Source organism: Melanotaenia boesemani, chromosome 12, assembly GCF_017639745.1.
Source record: "Melanotaenia boesemani isolate fMelBoe1 chromosome 12, fMelBoe1.pri, whole genome shotgun sequence".
NCBI lineage: Eukaryota > Metazoa > Chordata > Actinopteri > Atheriniformes > Melanotaeniidae > Melanotaenia > Melanotaenia boesemani.
The window spans coordinates 13,339,026-13,358,265 of NC_055693.1; the positions used below are offsets into that span (position 1 = coordinate 13,339,026).

The window sequence follows — 19,240 nt, forward strand, 5'->3', positions numbered from 1 at the left end:
TTAAAAGGAGCCGGATCTTAAGGAGCCTTTCTTTTCAAAAAGCCATTCATAAAAACTGGCTTGTCTGTATTTTCTTTCTTTTTTTTTTTTTTATTTAATCAGGGATAAATTATTTTTATCAAGGAAATAATCACCTGTAGAAATAATAAGGTAAGATTTGGATCAGAATAATTCAAAATTATACACCCACACCATACTCTGTGGGATTTTTTCTGAAATATTGGTTATTATTTTATTTTGGCTTGTGTTTTTATTGTAACCATTCCATAAGGTGACTCCATATCCTCATGCTTTGACAGTGAGATCAATATTTTGGATTTTCTCTCACCAAAAACAAAACAGGCTACAAGCAATGTCCATGTAAAACAACTTTACTCCAAAATTTTCTACAATGCAAACAAACTCATAACACAGCTGTGGGTGACCGAAAGAACAAGATTGCGAATACATGCAGCCAAAATGAGTTTCTTCCACAGGGTGGCCGGGCTGTCCCTAAGAGATAGGGTGAGAAGCTCAGTGATCCGGGAGTGGCTCAGAGTAGAGTCACTGCTAGAGAATTTTAAGTCTCTCAACATCATTTTTTTGGAGTGGTCTTGGTCCATCATAATCAACAGACTTAAGAGAACTTCCTTATTACAGATCCCCACAATTTATATATATATAAATATATATATATATATATATTTCATAAATCTTGTGCTATAAAGTGACTTTGGCAGTAAAACAACTAAAGTTCTTTATAAGTGGTAGAACTGGTTTTTGGTAACTTCAGGTGAAATGGGTGAAATTGTCATATCTACATACAGTCATGGACAAAATTGTTGGTACCCTTCGGTTAATGAAAGAAAATATCACAATGGTCACAGAAATAACTTGAATCTCACAAAAGTAATAATAAATAAAAATTCTATGAAATTTAACGAATGAAAAGCAGGCATTGCTTTTCAACCATGTTTCAACAGAATTATTTAAAAAAATAAATTCATGAAACAGGCCTGGACAAAAATGATGGTACCCTTAACTTAATATTTTGTTGCACAACCTTTTGAGGCAATCACTGCAATCAAACAATTCCTGTAACTGTCAGTGAGACTTCTGCACCTCTCAGCAGGTATTTTGGTCCACTCCTCATAAGCAAACTGCTCCAGTTGTCTCAGGTTTGAAGGAAGCCTTTTCCAGACGGCATGTTTCAGCTCCTCCCAAAGATGCTCAATACGATTTAGGTCAGGGCTCATAGAAGGCCACTTTAGAATAGTCCAATGTTTCGTTCTTAGCCATTCTTGGGTGATTTTAGCTGTGTTTTGGGTCATTGTCCTGTTGCAAGACCCATAACCTGCGACTGAGACCAAGCTTTCCGACACTGGCCAGCACATTTCTCTCTAGAATCTCTTGATAGTCTTGAGATTTCATTGTACCGGCACAGATTCAAGACACCCTGTACCAGATGCAGCAAAGCAGCCCCAGAACATAACAGAGCCTCCTCCATGTTTCAAAGTAGGGACGGTGTTCTTTTCTTCATATGCTTCATTTTTCCATCTGTAAACATAGAGCTGATGAGCCTTGGCAAAAAGTTCCATTTTTGTCTCATCTGTCCATAGGACATTCTCCCAGAAGCTTTGTGGCTTGTCAACATGTAGTTTGGCTTTTTTATGATTTGTTTTCAACAATGGTGTCCTCCTTGGTCGTCTCCCATTAAGTCCACTTTGGCTCAAACGATGACGGATGGTGCGATCTGACACTGATGTTCCTTGAGCTTGAAGTTGACCTTTATTCTCTTTAAAAGTTGTTCTGGGCTCTTTTGTTACCATTCGTATTATCCGTCTGTTTGATTTGTCATCAGTTTTCCTCCTGCGGCCACGTCCAGGGAGGTTGGCTACAGTCCCATGGATCTTAAATTTCTGAATAATATGTGCAACTGTAGTCACAGGAACATCCAGCTGCTTGGAGATGGTCTTATGGCCTTTACCTTTAACATGCTTATCTATAATTTTCTTTCTAATCTCCTGAGACAACTCTTTCCTTTGCTTCCTCTGGTCCATATTGAGTGTGGTACACACCATGTCACCAAACAGCACAGTGACTACCTGTAGTCCTAAATATAGGCCCATTGACTGGTTACAAGATCGTAGACACCTGTAATGCTAATTAGTGGACACACCTTGGATTAACACGTCCCTTTGGTCACATTATTTTCAGTCTTTTGTAGGGGTACCATCATTTTTGTCCAGGCCTGTTTCATGAGTTTATTTTTTTAAATAATTCTGTTGAAACATGGTTGAAAAGCAATGCCTGATTTTCATTGGTTAAATTTCATAGAATTTTTATTTATTATTACTTTTGTGAGATTCAAGTTATTTCTGTGACCATTGTGATATTTTCTTTCATTAACCGAAGGGTACCAACAATTTTGTCCATGACTGTATATTCCTATGTAATTTATTCATACATTTTCTTTCAGCAGGTCTGTGATACCATTATTGGACATACCATTGAGCACTTCTGCTTTACAGACCACCTTTTTTGTGCAACTTTGCTGTAGGGATACAGGTTTGAGGTGTATAATCTTAAAAAAGTCTTTTCAGAAGCTCTGAATAAAGAAGAAAAGAACTGCATCTGCATTAAGAAGCTGAGACACAGTAGTGTACAAAAAGAACAGTTTATTTAAATAAATAAGTCTCAAATAACTGCTTATTTAAACAACCAACACGAGGAACAGGTTGTGAACAAGAAATAACTTCCTTGTTAATAAAAATAAGGGACAGATTGTTTATATTAAATAACTTCCAACTGAACAACCAATATAAGGCACATGTTGTTTATATGTAAGTATTGTTCAGCTAATACAGTACTGATTCTTGCCAATAATAGTCACTAATGAGCTTTTTTAGGTCATGTCTCATTCTCTTTAAAATCTGTTCACACTATGTGTTATAATGCCTTACCATTAAAGAGATGGAGAGGGCGGAGACATAAATATTGTCCTGATACACTTTTTGTTTTGTAGGTGCTTCTGTGAGAAATGTGAGACCATGGCCACAGCTGAGGAAAGCATGTGCTGCAGGGAGGTAGATGCCTACTGGGCCTTAGTGAGCAGCATCACCCCCAGACCCGAGGTGCAGTGCACAGCATCCACTGTTTGAGGCATGCTGTCTAAATGCATTGCAATTACATGCTGCAGATAGCATACATAAGCTGTAGACAGAAGCAGGCCAGCAGACAAGTATGTTTTCAGGCAGAAATGATTTCTTACTTAGTTTTTTTGTTAACTTGTTCTATTTTCTGATCATTTTTTCATTATTTTACTGTATGATTATAACTGAGAACATAACAGGTTGCATTGGTACTGTATAAGGTTGCAGTATACTGAAAGATGTTCCTAATCATTTATTTACTCCTAAAAATATTAGGAACACCAGTCAATATAATGTACCCTAATAGTAGCACCTCAGTAATAAACAACTAATAGCAGAGCTGAAGTATTAAACTGAATCAGATTGTCCATATCATAATAACCTGTCACTTTTTTATGCTTCTAGTTTAAGACTAGTAATACTGATATTTTGTCTCTATTCCCAGGCAATACAGCTACACTGCATACAGGCAGACTGTCTACTAGGCCTATGACATTTTAGGCAGGCACATCAGAAAACCTTTAACTACTTGTGCTGTGTCTGCCACTAGACAGCAGTTTCCAAAGGAAGGATGAGATTATAAAGGGTTCTAATAGCCTCATTTGGGTGAAAATGAATAAAAACATTTCCCAATTACAAGGTGTCTCTCTATAAAAATGTGTTTACAAAGTCTGGATCAGATACATATCAAGCAGGTTTGTATTTAAGGTTAGGCCTGCATGCAGCTGTAGTCAAAGACTGATAACAACCATGTCCTACAAAAATACATTTATGTTCATGAATTAAAGAAAGTTAGGCACTTCCTGTACAACACATCACGTGTTAATACCAAATTCAAAACCTAACATTGCAACTGTTACAATACATATGCAGATGTACTAAATTGTGATTCAAAAGAAAAATATACCATTTAACCCATCTGAAATTAAAAAGCACTTGAGTGCATGCTTTTAACTAGCACTGTTTCAATTCTCAGTAATTTTACTTATTTTTACTCAAATATAGAGAAAAATAACAAAGTGTGTGTACTTTGAAAATAATAGATATCTACAAGTTTCACATTAATTCATTAAATGTGGAATTTTGTGCAAGTTACACACCAACAGCCTCTTCCTACATAATATGGTCATAACATACTCACTAAAAAATACACTGTATTTAGAATAGCAAGTTCTACAATTACATTTTTGTCAATACAGCCTTATAGACACAAAATGGAGCAATCCTATGTCATGGATTACTTAAAATCTGCCTGTCTTATGCACTTGGACCAGTAGGTGGCTTCGTGTGCGCATGAAGGCTCGAGAAATGAACCATTTTCCATATTCTGGGAGGCTCCATCTGGCCAGCACTACTCACCACACTGAGCTAAAGCAATATTGCATAAACCCCTACATTATATGACGCAATATTGGAAGGGGGAAAAAAAGTTTTTTGAGGCTTTGTTCAAAAATGTCACTTTTTCAGTTAAATTTGTGCACCAATTGCACTCTGATTAGTCTTCATCAAATTTGTGTTGTGTCTTGTAAAATATTTTAAATTCTCAATAAATTAAAATAATTTAAAATAGTAATGTTAAGACAACATTTAATATACAATATACTCTACAAGTCAGGTGTGTTACAGCAAGGAAACATCTAAAACTTACGTTGGACAGGTGCAGGTGGAAAATTCATGTCTAAATACACCAGTAACATGCATAAATACATATATTCTTCATTTAGTTCGGCAATGGCTTTATATTTCTTTCTTACACCGCCAAAGGCCTAAAAAACATTTGAGTACCTTACAAGAAGTGGAACTTTAATACTCTGATCTTTAGACCTGTTGGGGTGTCAATCTCCAGTCCTCGAGGGCTGGTATCCTACAGGGTTTCATTGTTTCCTTGATCTAACACACCTGACTGAAATCAGTGGGTTATTGCGTAGAAGTTGACAAGAAGCTGTTGAATCCATTGTATTTTATTCAGGTGTGTTGGAACAAGAAAATAACTGAAACCTGCAGGATAGCAACCCCTGAGGACCGGAGTTTGACACCCCAAAGTCCAAATTTCTGTTGTATTATAATAGTAGTAATTTTAGTCTCTATTCTGTCACACCAGGCAATATCGATTTAGATTAAAATTTAACTAGAATACTACAATTTCAACACACACACAAAAATATTTACAATACTTCAACTACATTAATTTATTCTGAAAGTCTACACCGGAAGACTCATTCCTGGACACCGACGTGACAGGTGGATGCCGCTAGTTAGTTTGGAAAAAACGTTACGTCTGGGTTTTAAATAATGTATGGGAAGCTCGGGGTGTCACGTCGTCTCTGTGGTTGTGTTATTCGTTGTGCTTGTGTGATGTCGGTGACCGCAGGTTGACGGACTACCAGCAGTGCTTACTATCAGTTTCAAGTTAATGTTAGCTTGGTAGCTAACTAGCTTAACCAAATTGTGTCGCAGTCAGTACGGCTAGCGTGACGGTTAAAACTTGTTTGCAACACCGAAGCAGTTCGGTGAATTAGCTGTGCGCTGTTTTCCTTGTGTTTTTTTAAGCCATCTGAATCTGTTGCTAGTTGAAGCGGAATCAACGCAATTTGAGGCGTAGCCTTTCGGACGCCGTCAGAGACCCAGCAGCCTATCCCGGAGGCTCAGCCGTCACACACTTGAAATGCCTTCTATTTGTAACTTGTAGCTAACCAGTGGTTGTAGATGTTAAAATGGATTGTACACACAGCTCGTCTGTTTTGCGTTAACCGATCATGTGAGCTATCTTATCTAAAAAAAAAAAACAAAAAAAAAAACAGTTGACTTGTGACCAATCGCTGTAGGACGGTACAGGAGGAGCACATTTCTACCATCGGAAAACGACAAGACAAGACACACCAAGACTGAGGTTACATCCGACTACTTGTTTCGCAACGGAGAAGTAGGTGCTCATTGTGCTGTTAACTGGACCGTTTTACCGTTTGTCGCATCGTTATGTCTTTGCCTACGCCCGTCTCAACATATTGAAGGCAGAGTGAGACGTTAGGACGGAGGCAACGGCAGTTCTGGGGTGCCCGACACTCAGCCGAGAAGAGGCATCGCTGAAATGAGATGAGGCTCAGAAATGGAACTGTGGCCACTGCACTCATTTTCTTCACGTCTTTCCTCAGCCTCTCCTGGTACACAGCATGGCAGAATGGTAGAGGTATGTTGAACATTTCTCTCACCAACTGAAATATTATTAAAACATTTGGTCCCTGGAGTCAAATATGTGAAGCCCCCTATTTACCCTGCCACGAACTAAGATGCCCTGACTCAATCAGACACTGTTCACGTTGTCCCTCAGTTTCGGTTTTGACTGTGCTTGTTTTGTGACATTCGTCTCATTTTCATGTCTACGAATATAAAGCATTCCTTTTTGCATCTGTCCCGCATTTGTATTTCTTCATTGTTTTCGTTTGGATAATTTGCATCTCTCGCTACCACATGGAATGTTCTATGGCTCTTGTGTCATTTTGGATCTCTTTACAAATGTCCTGGCTCTCACTTTGGTTGTATTGCATCTCTTTGCAGATTTTCTATCTTATTGTGGTCCTTATACATCTCTTCTGCATCTTACTTTGGTTATTTTCTCCCACTGCACATAAAACCAGAAAACCAGATGTTTCTGGCTCTTTTGGGCTCCTGGGCCTTTGTTGGCGCAACCATAAAGCAAAGTGTGCCTTTTTTCATCTCAGTTACCACACAAATATAAGGCACGGTTTGGCTTTTTAGGGGGGAAAAAAATCAACCGTCCAAACAAGGCCTAGTTAACAAACTGGCTTGCCAGTGACCAGTAGAATGTTGTAACGTAGCAGGTATCGCTGTGCAAGTAGACCAATTTGGTTTCTTTCTAGTGGATTGGTGATAAGAAGTAAATAAAAGTATTATGTGTACCCAGAGTTCACGTGTTTCAACTTTTACCATTCCTACTGACTTGCGACACATCTGTGATCAGTCCCCAGTTTGATAAAGGATAACCTATTGTTTCCTCACAAATTAATAAACAAGTGACATAGATGTAACACCTATTACACAATTTTAATGGCATTTAATGGCATTTAATGGCTTTAAGAGCTTTAATTTGACTATTACTTTGTTTTTACATGTCCTGTAAACATGTGGGGATAGGCTTTTTACACAAGTGAGTCTGTATTGTAGTTGTACCTTGGACTGAGTGGTTTTATGTCAAAGCTAACCCAGTCTTTGTGGGATGGTTTGATGACTTATGGCTTGTTATCAGCAGATTGTAAATACTTGCAACCTTTTAGATAAATTCCAATCCCAAGACTTGAAGTTGTGATTACTATGAAGTTTATTAGCTTGATGAAATATTTTCCATTAGGGTTTGTGCAGTGGCAGCATTGGAGCAAGCAATGGCTAGAACACTTTCCAGATTAAATTAAGCAAATCTGTTGTACCTGTTGTTACAATGTGTTATGTCTTAAGTTAGATCAATGATATTAGCAGCAGACACTGTTTGACTTCCACATGGTATATGGGCAATACTGACTACTTATCTTATATAAACAAGTTGTAAGCAAACATCCATTTATCTGTATCTCATAATTTTCTTTAAAGCAGTGCGTCTCAATCTAGGCCCTCAGGACCCTCTGCCCTGCATTTCTTAGACATGTTCCTATTCCAACACACCTGATCAGATTAATGAACTTTGCAATCAAGTTCTTTGTAAGCAAGCCTGTTAACAAGCCATTCATTTAATTCAGATGTGTTAATGTAGGGTTACCTGTAAAACATGAAGGGCAGTGGGTTCTGAGGACCAGGATTGAGAAACACTGTTTTGAAGTGTCCAACCTTGAAAGCACTAAAATCACAAGTTCAGTTTTATAACTGTCATTGGGACGGTGTGAGATAAAGTTTAGGCTTTTATGGTTGTCAGTATTGTTGTAATCTCTGGGATTAACAAAGAGGTCATTATGATAACTAAAATTTAGATTTGGATAGGATTGATGCAGCCAATAACACTAACTATAAGTGTGTTTATATTCAGTTCATCTTTGATAGTGTGACAGTGAACCAGCATGCACAAAGCTGCAACACAAAAAATAAACTATGAAATTAATTTAGCTATAATTAGTTTATCTTTGCGTAAATGGTTTTCCTGCTATGATATCTCAGATAAAAAAGGATGATGAGCAAAGTGACGCTTCTGATGCTATTGATGGGCAAATGTGTTGCGTGGTTGCATGGCCTCTATGAAGCTGAGTTCCTCCATTCCACTGATCTACAGGTTATATAGGAACATGCCAAGATATGCAGCAATATTTCTATTTCAAAGTATATTTCAAACATGTTTCATTTATAATATTTACATTATCCCATTTCATGTCTGAAAAGGAGTAGTAGGCAGAAGTATAAACGTATATAGCCCTACCCCATTTCTACAATATACTAACACTCTAACTCGATTTCCAACTTAAATTTCATATTTCACAATTAAAAATGTACACACTCCCCTCCCTCCCTCCTCCCAAGAAAACATACATAAATGAAACAAAATACCACAATATTTCTGGCTTCAAACACTGTCACACCGTCATCACCATCCTTTGTTAAACTAGTGTTCTTTAAGCTTCAAGATTATATTTATTTAATACTTCTTAAAGTTGTTCTGACAAGCTGCGTTTTTTAAAATTATGCTTCACTCTTAAATCATAACCTTCTTCTCTCCCTGAAAACAAATTCCCAGTATTATTTGGAAGTAAATTATTTCTGGCTCTGAATATTTGTGCTGTTTTTAAACTGGATCAAATCTGGAAATTTTAGAGCTTGTATTTTTAAAAATAGTTCATTTGTGTGATCTCTATATCCTGCATTATTTATCAGTCTAATGGCCCTTTTCTGCATTTTCGTTTATTGTTTGTGTACCCCTTTTGTATGTATTTCCCCGCACCTTTACGCAGTAACTCATATATGGTAAAATGAACGTACAATATAAGGTATACAGCACTTTCAAGTTCAGTGTGTGCCTTGTTTTCCTCGAAACAGCAATACTCCATGCCAACTTCCCCCGAACATAATTAGTGTGTGGTCTAAGATCACACCAAGAAATTTAATTTCATTAACTCTTTCTATATTTACATTATCAAAGATTAATTTTACTTTGGAAATCATGAGAGAAATGTCAAACAGCATAAAACTAATTTTATTCAGATTTAATGACAGTTTATTTATATCAAAACACGTTTTTAGTCTGCGTAGTTCCTTTGTGACCACCTCCAAAAGCTGCTGCAGTTCCACACCTGAACAAAAAATATTTGTGTCATCTGCAAATGACACAAACTTGAATATATCTTATACTTTGCAAATATCATTAATATACATAATAAACATTGTTGTCAATATGGTGACAACGGCAGAGAAAAGCAAGATGGTAAATAAACACTAAATAAAGTTAGGCAAATGATTGTACTTGGAGGGAAATGGCACAACATATTTCAAGCTCAAGTTATTTATTTTTATTTCCATACTGTGCATATTGCTTTTTCAGTCTGTGTGACAGAGACAATGTCTCCACAGGCCTTTTTACATACATCCATCAGGCTGCAACTGATGCACCCTATTTTTGTATCTGTGTTGTGTGAAAGTGCACTAAGCACGGGGGGTCCAAGTTGATCTGCTGCTGATGCACCTCTTAGCCTGGACGGAAGGTAGTATTGGAGGCAAACTGATGTGTCTCATTGGGATCTCATACATGTCAAGCCAACATTGCAGAACACACCACCATAAGCAACAGAAATGTTGTCACTCACTTGATTCTGTGATGTCAGCTTGATTTATGTAAGGACATGCTGATGCAGACTGAACTGCCTCAGTTTGACATGTGAGGATTACCGTAGAGGAACAGAGACGGGCCAATGAGAGTGTGTTTCTTTATACCAGCAAGCAGCAACTGTTATGTGAAAAGCACTAGGGCCCAGTATCCTCACTGGGGAAAGGTAACAAATGAAAGAGATGTAGATGTAGACAACGACCAAACATTGTGTGATTCCTTTGTATTAACCACATACCAAGTCATATAAGGCTCTTTCCGACTGTAGGAACCTTTTGCAGTTCCTATAACCTTTTCAGGAACCAGGCCGTTTTTTCGCGCATTTCGACATATAGGAACTAGGGACCAAAGCCCCCAGTTCCTATAACCATTTTAGCTCCTGCTCCGAAGCAGGGTCTGAACGGGGTTCTATAGGAACCCTCATGACGTAGGTGTTTGGTGACTGGTAGCTACGCCCCTTGCCAGATTTCCGCATTTTGTGTCCCCGCCACATTTAAAAAAACACGGTTGCACATACGGACAAAAACAACAACAGAGCAAGCGATAAATGGACCGACGAGGAGGTCGAAGCTCTTCTGACTGTCTACACCACAGAGGATTTTCAGAGAGGTTTTGAAGGTTTGCAGCAAAATATAAAAATATTCCTGACGATCAGCTCTCAGTCAGAGAACGCGGGATAACGCGAAGCAGTGCACGTAGAAAACTCACACAAGACTACAAATAAATTAAGGACCTCGACAACCGGAGTGGGACGAACCGAAAAAGTCGGGCAACGCTGCAGCAAATGACTCCTGCGTGCGGCAGGAAAAGCCAGTGTTATATGCAGAGCATATACACACATGTAAATAGCTATTTTTGCTCTGCTGTATTCACTATAAAAAATAAATGACTTTGTAAAGTGTCTGAAATATTCAGTTTGTGTCTGTTAGATGTGCTTTGGCCACATCTATAAAATATTAGCTAATAAAAATATTGAGTAGTTATTAACTTATCACAGCTATGAAATATTAAATAATCCATCTTTGGTCGCTACATTTTAAGTCTTATCCCTGGGTGTAAATTACATTAGTTTATCAACTTTATAATATGCTCCATATCACAGAATGAAGTTTATCATGTTTAACCAAGATCTGGCATCAAATACTTGTGGACACAAATTACACACCTGTAAACATTTCACCACCCTTTTTATATTTTTACCTTCATATACGCTAAATCTGTGTGACCATGTCCTCATAATTCTAAACCATAAGTCAGTCACAACCAACCCTTCAGTGACGGATTACTCCTTCACCTTTCTACTGATGATTCCATAAAACACACAAAGCTTAAAGCAGGTGATGAGATCTTTATTTTGCACACATGATACATTTTCTATGGAACATTTTCTCTTTAAATGTGTACATCATGTATACATGTATGTTCTGTCTGTCGACCTTCCAGAACATGATGCTTATTATGAAGAGGTGTGTTGTGATTAGCTGGAAGGCAGGAGGTAAAGCATCCAGGCTGTTCTCCATCTCCTTCAGTATCTGCAGCAGGTGGTTGTGTCCATCCTCTCCAGTGCAGCTTCAAGCGGCCACAGATGTTTTGAAATGTCTCCCTGGACATACACAAATTCTCTATCCACTGCTCATCGGTAAAATTGAGAACAACCTTTTCCCACTAGTTATCAGCTTTGCTCCGGACCAGCCGGACTGTGAGGAGTGTTTAATGAGCTGCAGCAACGTCTGAAATGCAGAACACGAGTTACAATAAACCCGCCGTCTGAAATATTTACTTATTTTAATCTGCTCAACACAGACAGTAGAAAACCGTCTGAAATGTTTACTCATAAGACACATATACAATCGGCGCATGTTTAATAAGTTAAACTTACACGTCGTCTCCTTTGTCTGCGGCGTATCTCCTGCCGCTGGATTCTTCATCTTCTGACTTTCAGGAGCCTTCCAGCCTCGACGTGAGACGCCTGGTTGTATCGTCCATCAGTAACATCTCCATCAAGCAGAGCATGAACACGACGATCTCTTCGTTCTCCATATTAGCTTGCAGTGTTGTTTTGTTTTTAGCGGGTTTTGTTTTGTTGTTATGTGGCGCTAAAGTCACACGTCACGGTCGCAGACGTATGCGTCACATCGGTCCCGCTACCGCCCCCAACTCATGTCCGAATGCAACATGAAACAGTTCCCCTGGAGAAGAGCCGTTCTTAGAACTAGGACAGTTATTAGAACTGCGTTCTTAGAACTTCTTTGTCGGAATCCACTGACATCCTGTTTCATTTTATCACTGATTCTTTGAACTGCCTCATCTTTTTTTTTTTTCTCCCTTAAGTACCCATGATGTTTTTCATGTCCCATATATTTCTCATATTGTTATAAAAGGCTCACCTCTTTACTTCCCCCTTATGTGGGTGGTTAGAGTGAACTTCTATGGCAATGAGTCATTTGTAAATGGAAAATTTCATATCCTGATCAAGCAGTTGTCCATATAACAGAAATTTGTATTTAGGTTAATGACAGGGTTATGTTATCCAATTATTGTAGCATAAAGACACATTTTGTATTTTGTTTTGGAGGCTATTGAAGAGGAGAGGTAACCTTGGATGAAATTTTGAGATACGTGTGTGTGGTTTTTTTTTTTTTTTTCTTCTTCTTCTTTGCCAAGTCCTTTACTTCTGACAGGCTGTCTTGTTCGGCTTACTTGACTGCTGTGAGTTGGAGCTTCACTAGTCAGCTGTCCAAACACTCCATGTTGAATGACTCTTCAGAATGTGTACTTCTCTGTCAGGGTCTCCTTCATTCCCCAGTGAGAAAATACTCTGGTTATATCTCATATCGACATTTAATAATGGGATACAAATACTATCTTTTGTGAAATGTGTTAAAGACTTTGAATGTTCATAATTGCATTTTCTTTAGTGTATGATAACCTTACTATAACCTTTTTGCCGCAGTTATGAGGAAATTTTTTAAAATGTTTTATAAGTTTATCGATAAAAAAAAAATACATATATATATATATATATATATATATATATATATATATATATATATATATATATATATATATATATATATATATATATATATATATAAATATAAATATAAATAAATATAAATAATGTTCTTCAGGTTCACAGTCAAAACCGGAAAGAGCATGACAGAAATTTGTGTATTCCCCCTCACAGCAATAATACAAACAAACTTGATGAAGACTACGCAGTCCACAATTGATGCATGTGCTACATACACTTAAAATGTTTTGGGTTGCAGCCTTTTGTGTTGGAGAATGATGCTATACTACTAAAAACAGTTCTTTACAGCGGCATGTTAAAGAACAGCATTGCCCCTTTAAAAAGGGTCGAGTTACAGAGGGTAGAGATGGACAGTGCAGGTCTGAATCAGAGCGGGTAGTAGGAAGGGGAGGAGGGACCTTAGGAGCAGAGAAAGTTAGCTGTGAGAAACTGCCTGTTTAGTGGTGAACATTTTGCAACATGCTTTAGCAATAAACACCACACTGCGCTTCTAGTTACAGCAGAGTCCCACGTCTGCTTCACCCCTGCTGGGTGCAATGAAGGGAGTTCAGCCTAAAGCTAGCTGCAGCTTCACCCAGGAGTAATCGCCTTGCCTATGCCTCCCGAACTTGGTTTGTAGATGGATGGCTTAACAGCTGTTTCTGTGGAAGTTTTCACCGATTGTGGAGGCAACAGACCAGAGCAGCACAGTTACTAAACTCTTACAGAAATGTGCTTCAGCCCAGGTTAAATCTTCCTGACCCACTTTCTCATCTACCTGATGAACAATAAAGGACACAAAAGCAAAGAATGTTAGCAATATAATAAAGTAACAACAAAAAACATGTTTATGGAACACACACATAATATAAATAACATCTCATACACATTTTACAGTTTCCATGTAGAGATAGTCTACATTATTAATGATGTCATGATGACATGGCTAATTCTGAAAGGCCTGACAAGTTGACTTAAAAATTAACCTAAAATGCTTATCCCTTGTCTTGATTGTTTGATGTAACTCTGTATTAACTGTTCAGTTGTTGCTTCTTGGTTGTGGCAGCAAATGAGCTTGTAGGAGAAATCAGTAAAGTTGTTTAGTATTTTTCTTTCATTAAATAATAAAATATGCTCTAGTTCGAAAATTTAGTGGTGTTTATTAGATACAATTACATCACATAAATTTTGTGATTTCTGTTTTTAAATTGTACATTAATCTGCGTTGTGAGCTCCAGATGTAGGCTTCCTCTGTGACGTACCAGCGAAGATCAGACAGCTCAAAGGGGCATATTATTTCAGCAGATGTGTTCAGTTAACTATTAATCTGTGCAATACTCATCCTTTTTGTAAATGCAGCTTCCCCTATTCTTTTAACATGTAATGTTCTCTTCCTCTGCTTTTAAGGCCATGGCTTTTTTTCATCATCACACCATTCAAAACACAATAGGCCAAACATAGCACATGTTATTGCAGTAAAGGAGGTAAATTAGTAAGCAGGTACTGTGAGGAAGGGTAGGGGCATACTGTCGGTTATTGCATAGAAGAGAAGAGGATGTGGCTAGCACAATGTGTAGACTAATTTGTAGTGTGTGCTTGTCTGTGTGTGGTTTAACTGCACAGTGTGATGTAGGGCACTCTTCCAGGCAAATCCTAAGTGGCCTGGAAGGACAGAGTAGAGTGAGTAAATCTTAAGAGGGAGAGGAGCCTGAGGAGGCCTGTATGATGGAGAGAAAGGCAGAGACTGCTGACAAGGCAGTGAAACAGTAGGATACACACACACAGACACACATCTCTCTTTGTCCCAGACAGTCCTTACTCTGTTTACACAGACATCTTCAGCTGATGGTGAGTTAATCATTATTGTTTGCCTCCTCGTGCTTCCTCTGCCCTACAGTGCCCTTTATTCATTCATACTTATTCTTTTTTTTTTTTACTTCTAAACAGTATACCCAGTCAACATTCTATTTCTCTTTAGTATCAGGGAAAAGAGATGCCAATTGTTGGGCTTCAGTAGTTCTCTGTTGAAAAATCTGTGGCATAGGATTTCTATAACTGGGACATTTTGTCTGGCTGTCGGGCTGGGTATCATCACTGATTTTCTGAATCGATTGGATTCACAACAGCCTATTTCGATTCAATATTGATTAAATCTGTTTCAATTCAGTTTTGATTCATTTTCAGTTAACTATGTAACACCACCTTCTTGAATATTAAAAAGATTCTCAGAATACATTTTTTTTATTTTATAAAACACTGAGTACATTTACTTGACAATCAAAATTAGTTATATGGGAGTAATCAGATTACTGTAATAATCTGATCTGACACATCTACATTAATTTCTGAAGTACCATAACAATACAGTGTTTCCCCAAATTCAGAGCCAGAAATGCTGCAGGGGGGAAAAACCCCACAGGACAGGAAAAAAAAAAACTTTTTAAATGTCCCGATGAATGAAAGTTTCATTCAGTGGACTCTAAATATTCTTTAAGTTCAGATCGCAGAGAACGTGCTGATGTTAATAAAACCTGCAAAGAATACTGGATCCATCTGAAGCTGTAATATGACTCAAATTCCTTCCGTGACGGTAGATTCAGCTGTGTGCGTTGCCATGACGACCGTGACACTATCGGCGTAGGAGGATGCTTCCATCTTCACCTGCCTGAGAGAATTGAGAAAACACTCATTTTTGTCTGCCTTTTTGCTGGTTGACTGCTGTTTTCCGACACGTGCACTCAGTCCACTGACGGAAACCTGTGTGAGCATGCGCGCGTGTGTGTGTGTGTGTGTGTGTGTGTGTGCTCACTGCTGTGGGCACAGAAAGCAGCTATGACATGGCGTCATGTAAGTCAGATAAATAGCATCAGACTGTTTACTGTTTGATAAAAGGAGCAAGTGTGAACCTGTTCTAGAGGAAATGTGTCTTTAAATAACCATAGTGGATTTATTTTAAACTATGTGTGTGGTGACATCATTTCCTGTTGTTGAACATGACGGCGCCCATTGGCATGAGCTGCTAATATAAGTGCCTGTGGTCTCAGCGTTAGTTGCTGTGTGAGCAGTGATACGCTGCAAAAGACTTTATAAGTGAATATTACATACACTGGTTTATGAAAACATCTGAACTTGACGTTATGACTCAGCAAGAGAAGCTGATTTTGGACTGAGGCGACACAGGAAACCAGTTCTGTGTATATATACTAAAATCTTACCGAGTCAAGTCACACAGAGTAGGGTCACATTACCAGAAAGGCGGATATATATATATATATATAAAATTTTATATCAGTTTTTGAATCAATATTGGATTTTTTTATTTGAATTGATTAAAAAAAATTTTTTAACCCTGTCCTGTGGTAATGATGCTGTGGTAATGATGACATCAAAAAGATGATTTTAATAGTTAATGGCACAATACACTTAATAGAACTTGACTAAGTCGATGCTTAAGTTGGACATTCATCTCACAGAAATGTAACCATGTCATACTGATGCAGACATTTTTTTAAAATCAAATTTATTTTAAAAAGCGATGAATGACATCGGTTATGTGATCAGTGGCTGATTTAAAAAATTTTTCCAACAGCTGCTCAGATTAGTTTGAAATCAGTTTAGGCAGCAGTGTATTGGTAAAGTGGGCAACTTTTACATCCGATGTAAGGAATGACTGAGACTAGCCACTTCATGAACCAAAATGTAATGCGAGTTGTATGTAATTTGTTCATGCCTGCCTGTCAAAAGATAAATTGTTGTGTAAAAAGCTTAAACTTTACTGTATGTAAAAACAGTTTTATTAGACTGCTAATTTTTCCAATTTAGCCAGCTAACATAAGTTAATTATTATTTAGAAAAGAACTGAACTGATTATGAAAGCAGTAGATGATCTGTCAGCTAAATTTTTTTTGTGATCAACTTTATTTAAAATTTTTATATAGAAGCATACATGAAGACAAAAGTCATGAGTTAATTATTTTCATCTGTAGAAACGTAGTTTCTAAAAGGTATGCTGTTCTTGCCCAATTGGAGTTTTACTGATTTGAAGCCAAGTAGCGTTTGGCTTCCATGCTTTCAACTGTATGCTGTTTGACTGCATACCACGTCAAGACACAACCGACTCCAAGAACTTATTATGACTTGCAGCATAGAACAGGAAGAACAGTGGGTGGAGGTCAGGCGAAACAATGAGCCTATGGTGAGCAAGCAAAGTTAAGAATCTGGGTTGGAAAGTTGCCAAAGGGGGGAAATATAAGTCTGGCTTTTTCAGATATGGCTTTTCTTCTTGACCTCTGAACCTTTTTACTTTATTTAAAAAGAAGGGTGAAAGGGCTGTGGTGCTTTGTGAGGACAGAGTGGGATAAAGGTGTGAAAATTTTCCTGCAAACCAAATGGAAACATTAGGGGGGAGTATCATTTGCCTTTCAGGGACTGACTTGCACTTCTTGTCAAGAGAATACAGCCAAAAATCAATATTACTACTCTGCTTGTGCATTATTATTGACGTGTGTTGATGTGCTTGTTTTTTTTTTTATTTCATATTATCTTTTGTTTTTTCACTAGCTATGGAGTCAGAAAAGATGAGCAATTGAGAAATATTGCTCCTTTTTAACATGGTTAAACAAGAATAAATAACCCGTGTTATACTTAAAAGGCAGGTTCAGTTAAAACTGACATCTATGTGAAGTTATAGATCTGATCAAGTTACAGAGAACATCAACTTGTTGATGACAGCTTTGTATTTTTGTGTTGCAAATAGCAGCTGCAATGTAGAACCATATGGCAAATAGGTGCATCATTTCAGGATTTTTATACATCCATTTTGCATGTTGATATGCTTATGTGTAACTCAAACAAGTTTAAGGACTAACTAAATTGTTATAGCCTTTGTTTTTGAGCACATTATGGAGGCCTTCTTATACTACATGTATTGATTTCATGAAAATTTGTTTAGATGGCATTTGTGATCAAGTGACATATCTGGATATTACGTACAGCAGCTCTCTCAATCGTGCAGAAAAGCTGCATAAATCTCTCATCAGCACTAGTGAACTTGCTGTCAGCAGCCTACATCAGGAAGGAAAATTGAGGTCAAGGGCAAGATTACTGTGAGAGCTTATGATGAACAGATAAATTGACCACAAAATTTTTGAACGCTACAATGAGTTCTGCATTTGTAATTCTTTTAATTAAATACTGCAATTCGTAAGTGGTGGTTTAGACAATATTGGACAGCTGACTGCAAAATGGAAGAGACTTTGCCTCTCAGTGTACAACTTTTTTGTGTTTAAAAAGTAAAATGAATACATATAAAAAGAATAAAACAACCAAGTCAAAGTATACTGTAAGTACAGCAAAGTTAACTAAACTCCCCCGATCAGCGCTTATAGTAGTTTGACCAGTAGATTGTTTTAAGAGTTATCAGCCCTCAGTCTGACTTTTTGTGCACCAGGAAGTCTATCCCAAAAAGAAGTTGTTTAACCGTCATATATGTGAATACCTGTGTTGCTAATGTAGTCATTCCTGTTAAACCGATACAAACTGAAAACACTACTGCTCATTTAATAGATTAGTGCAAAATGCCTAAATCAAAACTTTTGATTGCATGAAAAACTGTGCAGTAACGTTTTTAGACTATAGTCTGGTTTTTTGCTTATGTGCAGTTGTCTTGCAATGAGTCTGAGGCCTCTAGTGTGCTTGTTTTTAAAAACTAGCTTTTGAATGTTCATTATATGTCCACCCCCCTCATTCCTCCCACATAATTTATTAAAAGGTAGAATAAACTGAGCACAGAAATCAAGGATGACACATCAGTACAAAATATCACAGGCAGAAGGATGGCTATGGAAACCTGGAGTGAAAAGGAAAAATAGGACAAAAGTGTAGGCAAGGCTGAGCAGGGACATTGTGTCAAAAGTTGGTCTTATTGAGGTCTTATTTTACTACCAACTACAGGACTTGAGCAGAGAAGAATAATATGAAGATATGCTTTAGAACTTAAGTAGGTTTAATTAGTTAATGCATTTTGTACTCACATTCAGTCATACAATAACTGCATAATACTAAAAAAGGGTTGTCTTTTGGTAGTTACAAGATTAGTTTTTTTTTCCCCATATTTTTGTGGTAAAGTAAATGTTTCATGCAGATGAAAATGTTTAATAGTTATACTTGGCCAAAATTTTAGTAGGCCTGTGAAAACAGTACCTTGCATAACTTGTATAGATTGCACAGTGCGATGATAAAGCACTTAAAAGCTGTTCAACACATCTGTACACGGGAAATGTG

The 19,240-nt window shown here is 37.6% G+C and overlaps 1 protein-coding gene across 1 annotated transcript in view; it reads left to right on the forward strand.

Moving 5' to 3' along the window:
• The first annotated feature begins 5,332 nt into the window (after positions 1 to 5,332).
• mgat4a (alpha-1,3-mannosyl-glycoprotein 4-beta-N-acetylglucosaminyltransferase A) overlaps positions 5,333 to 19,240 on the forward strand; it is a 30,588-nt gene continuing 16,680 nt past the window's right edge. Inside the window, exons 1-2 of the mRNA XM_042001141.1 lie at positions 5,333 to 6,054; positions 6,143 to 6,318. Of these exons, the coding sequence (XP_041857075.1) occupies positions 6,225 to 6,318 (94 nt within the window). The 5' untranslated portion in view covers positions 5,333 to 6,054; positions 6,143 to 6,224. The remainder of the gene's footprint in view (positions 6,055 to 6,142; positions 6,319 to 19,240) is intronic.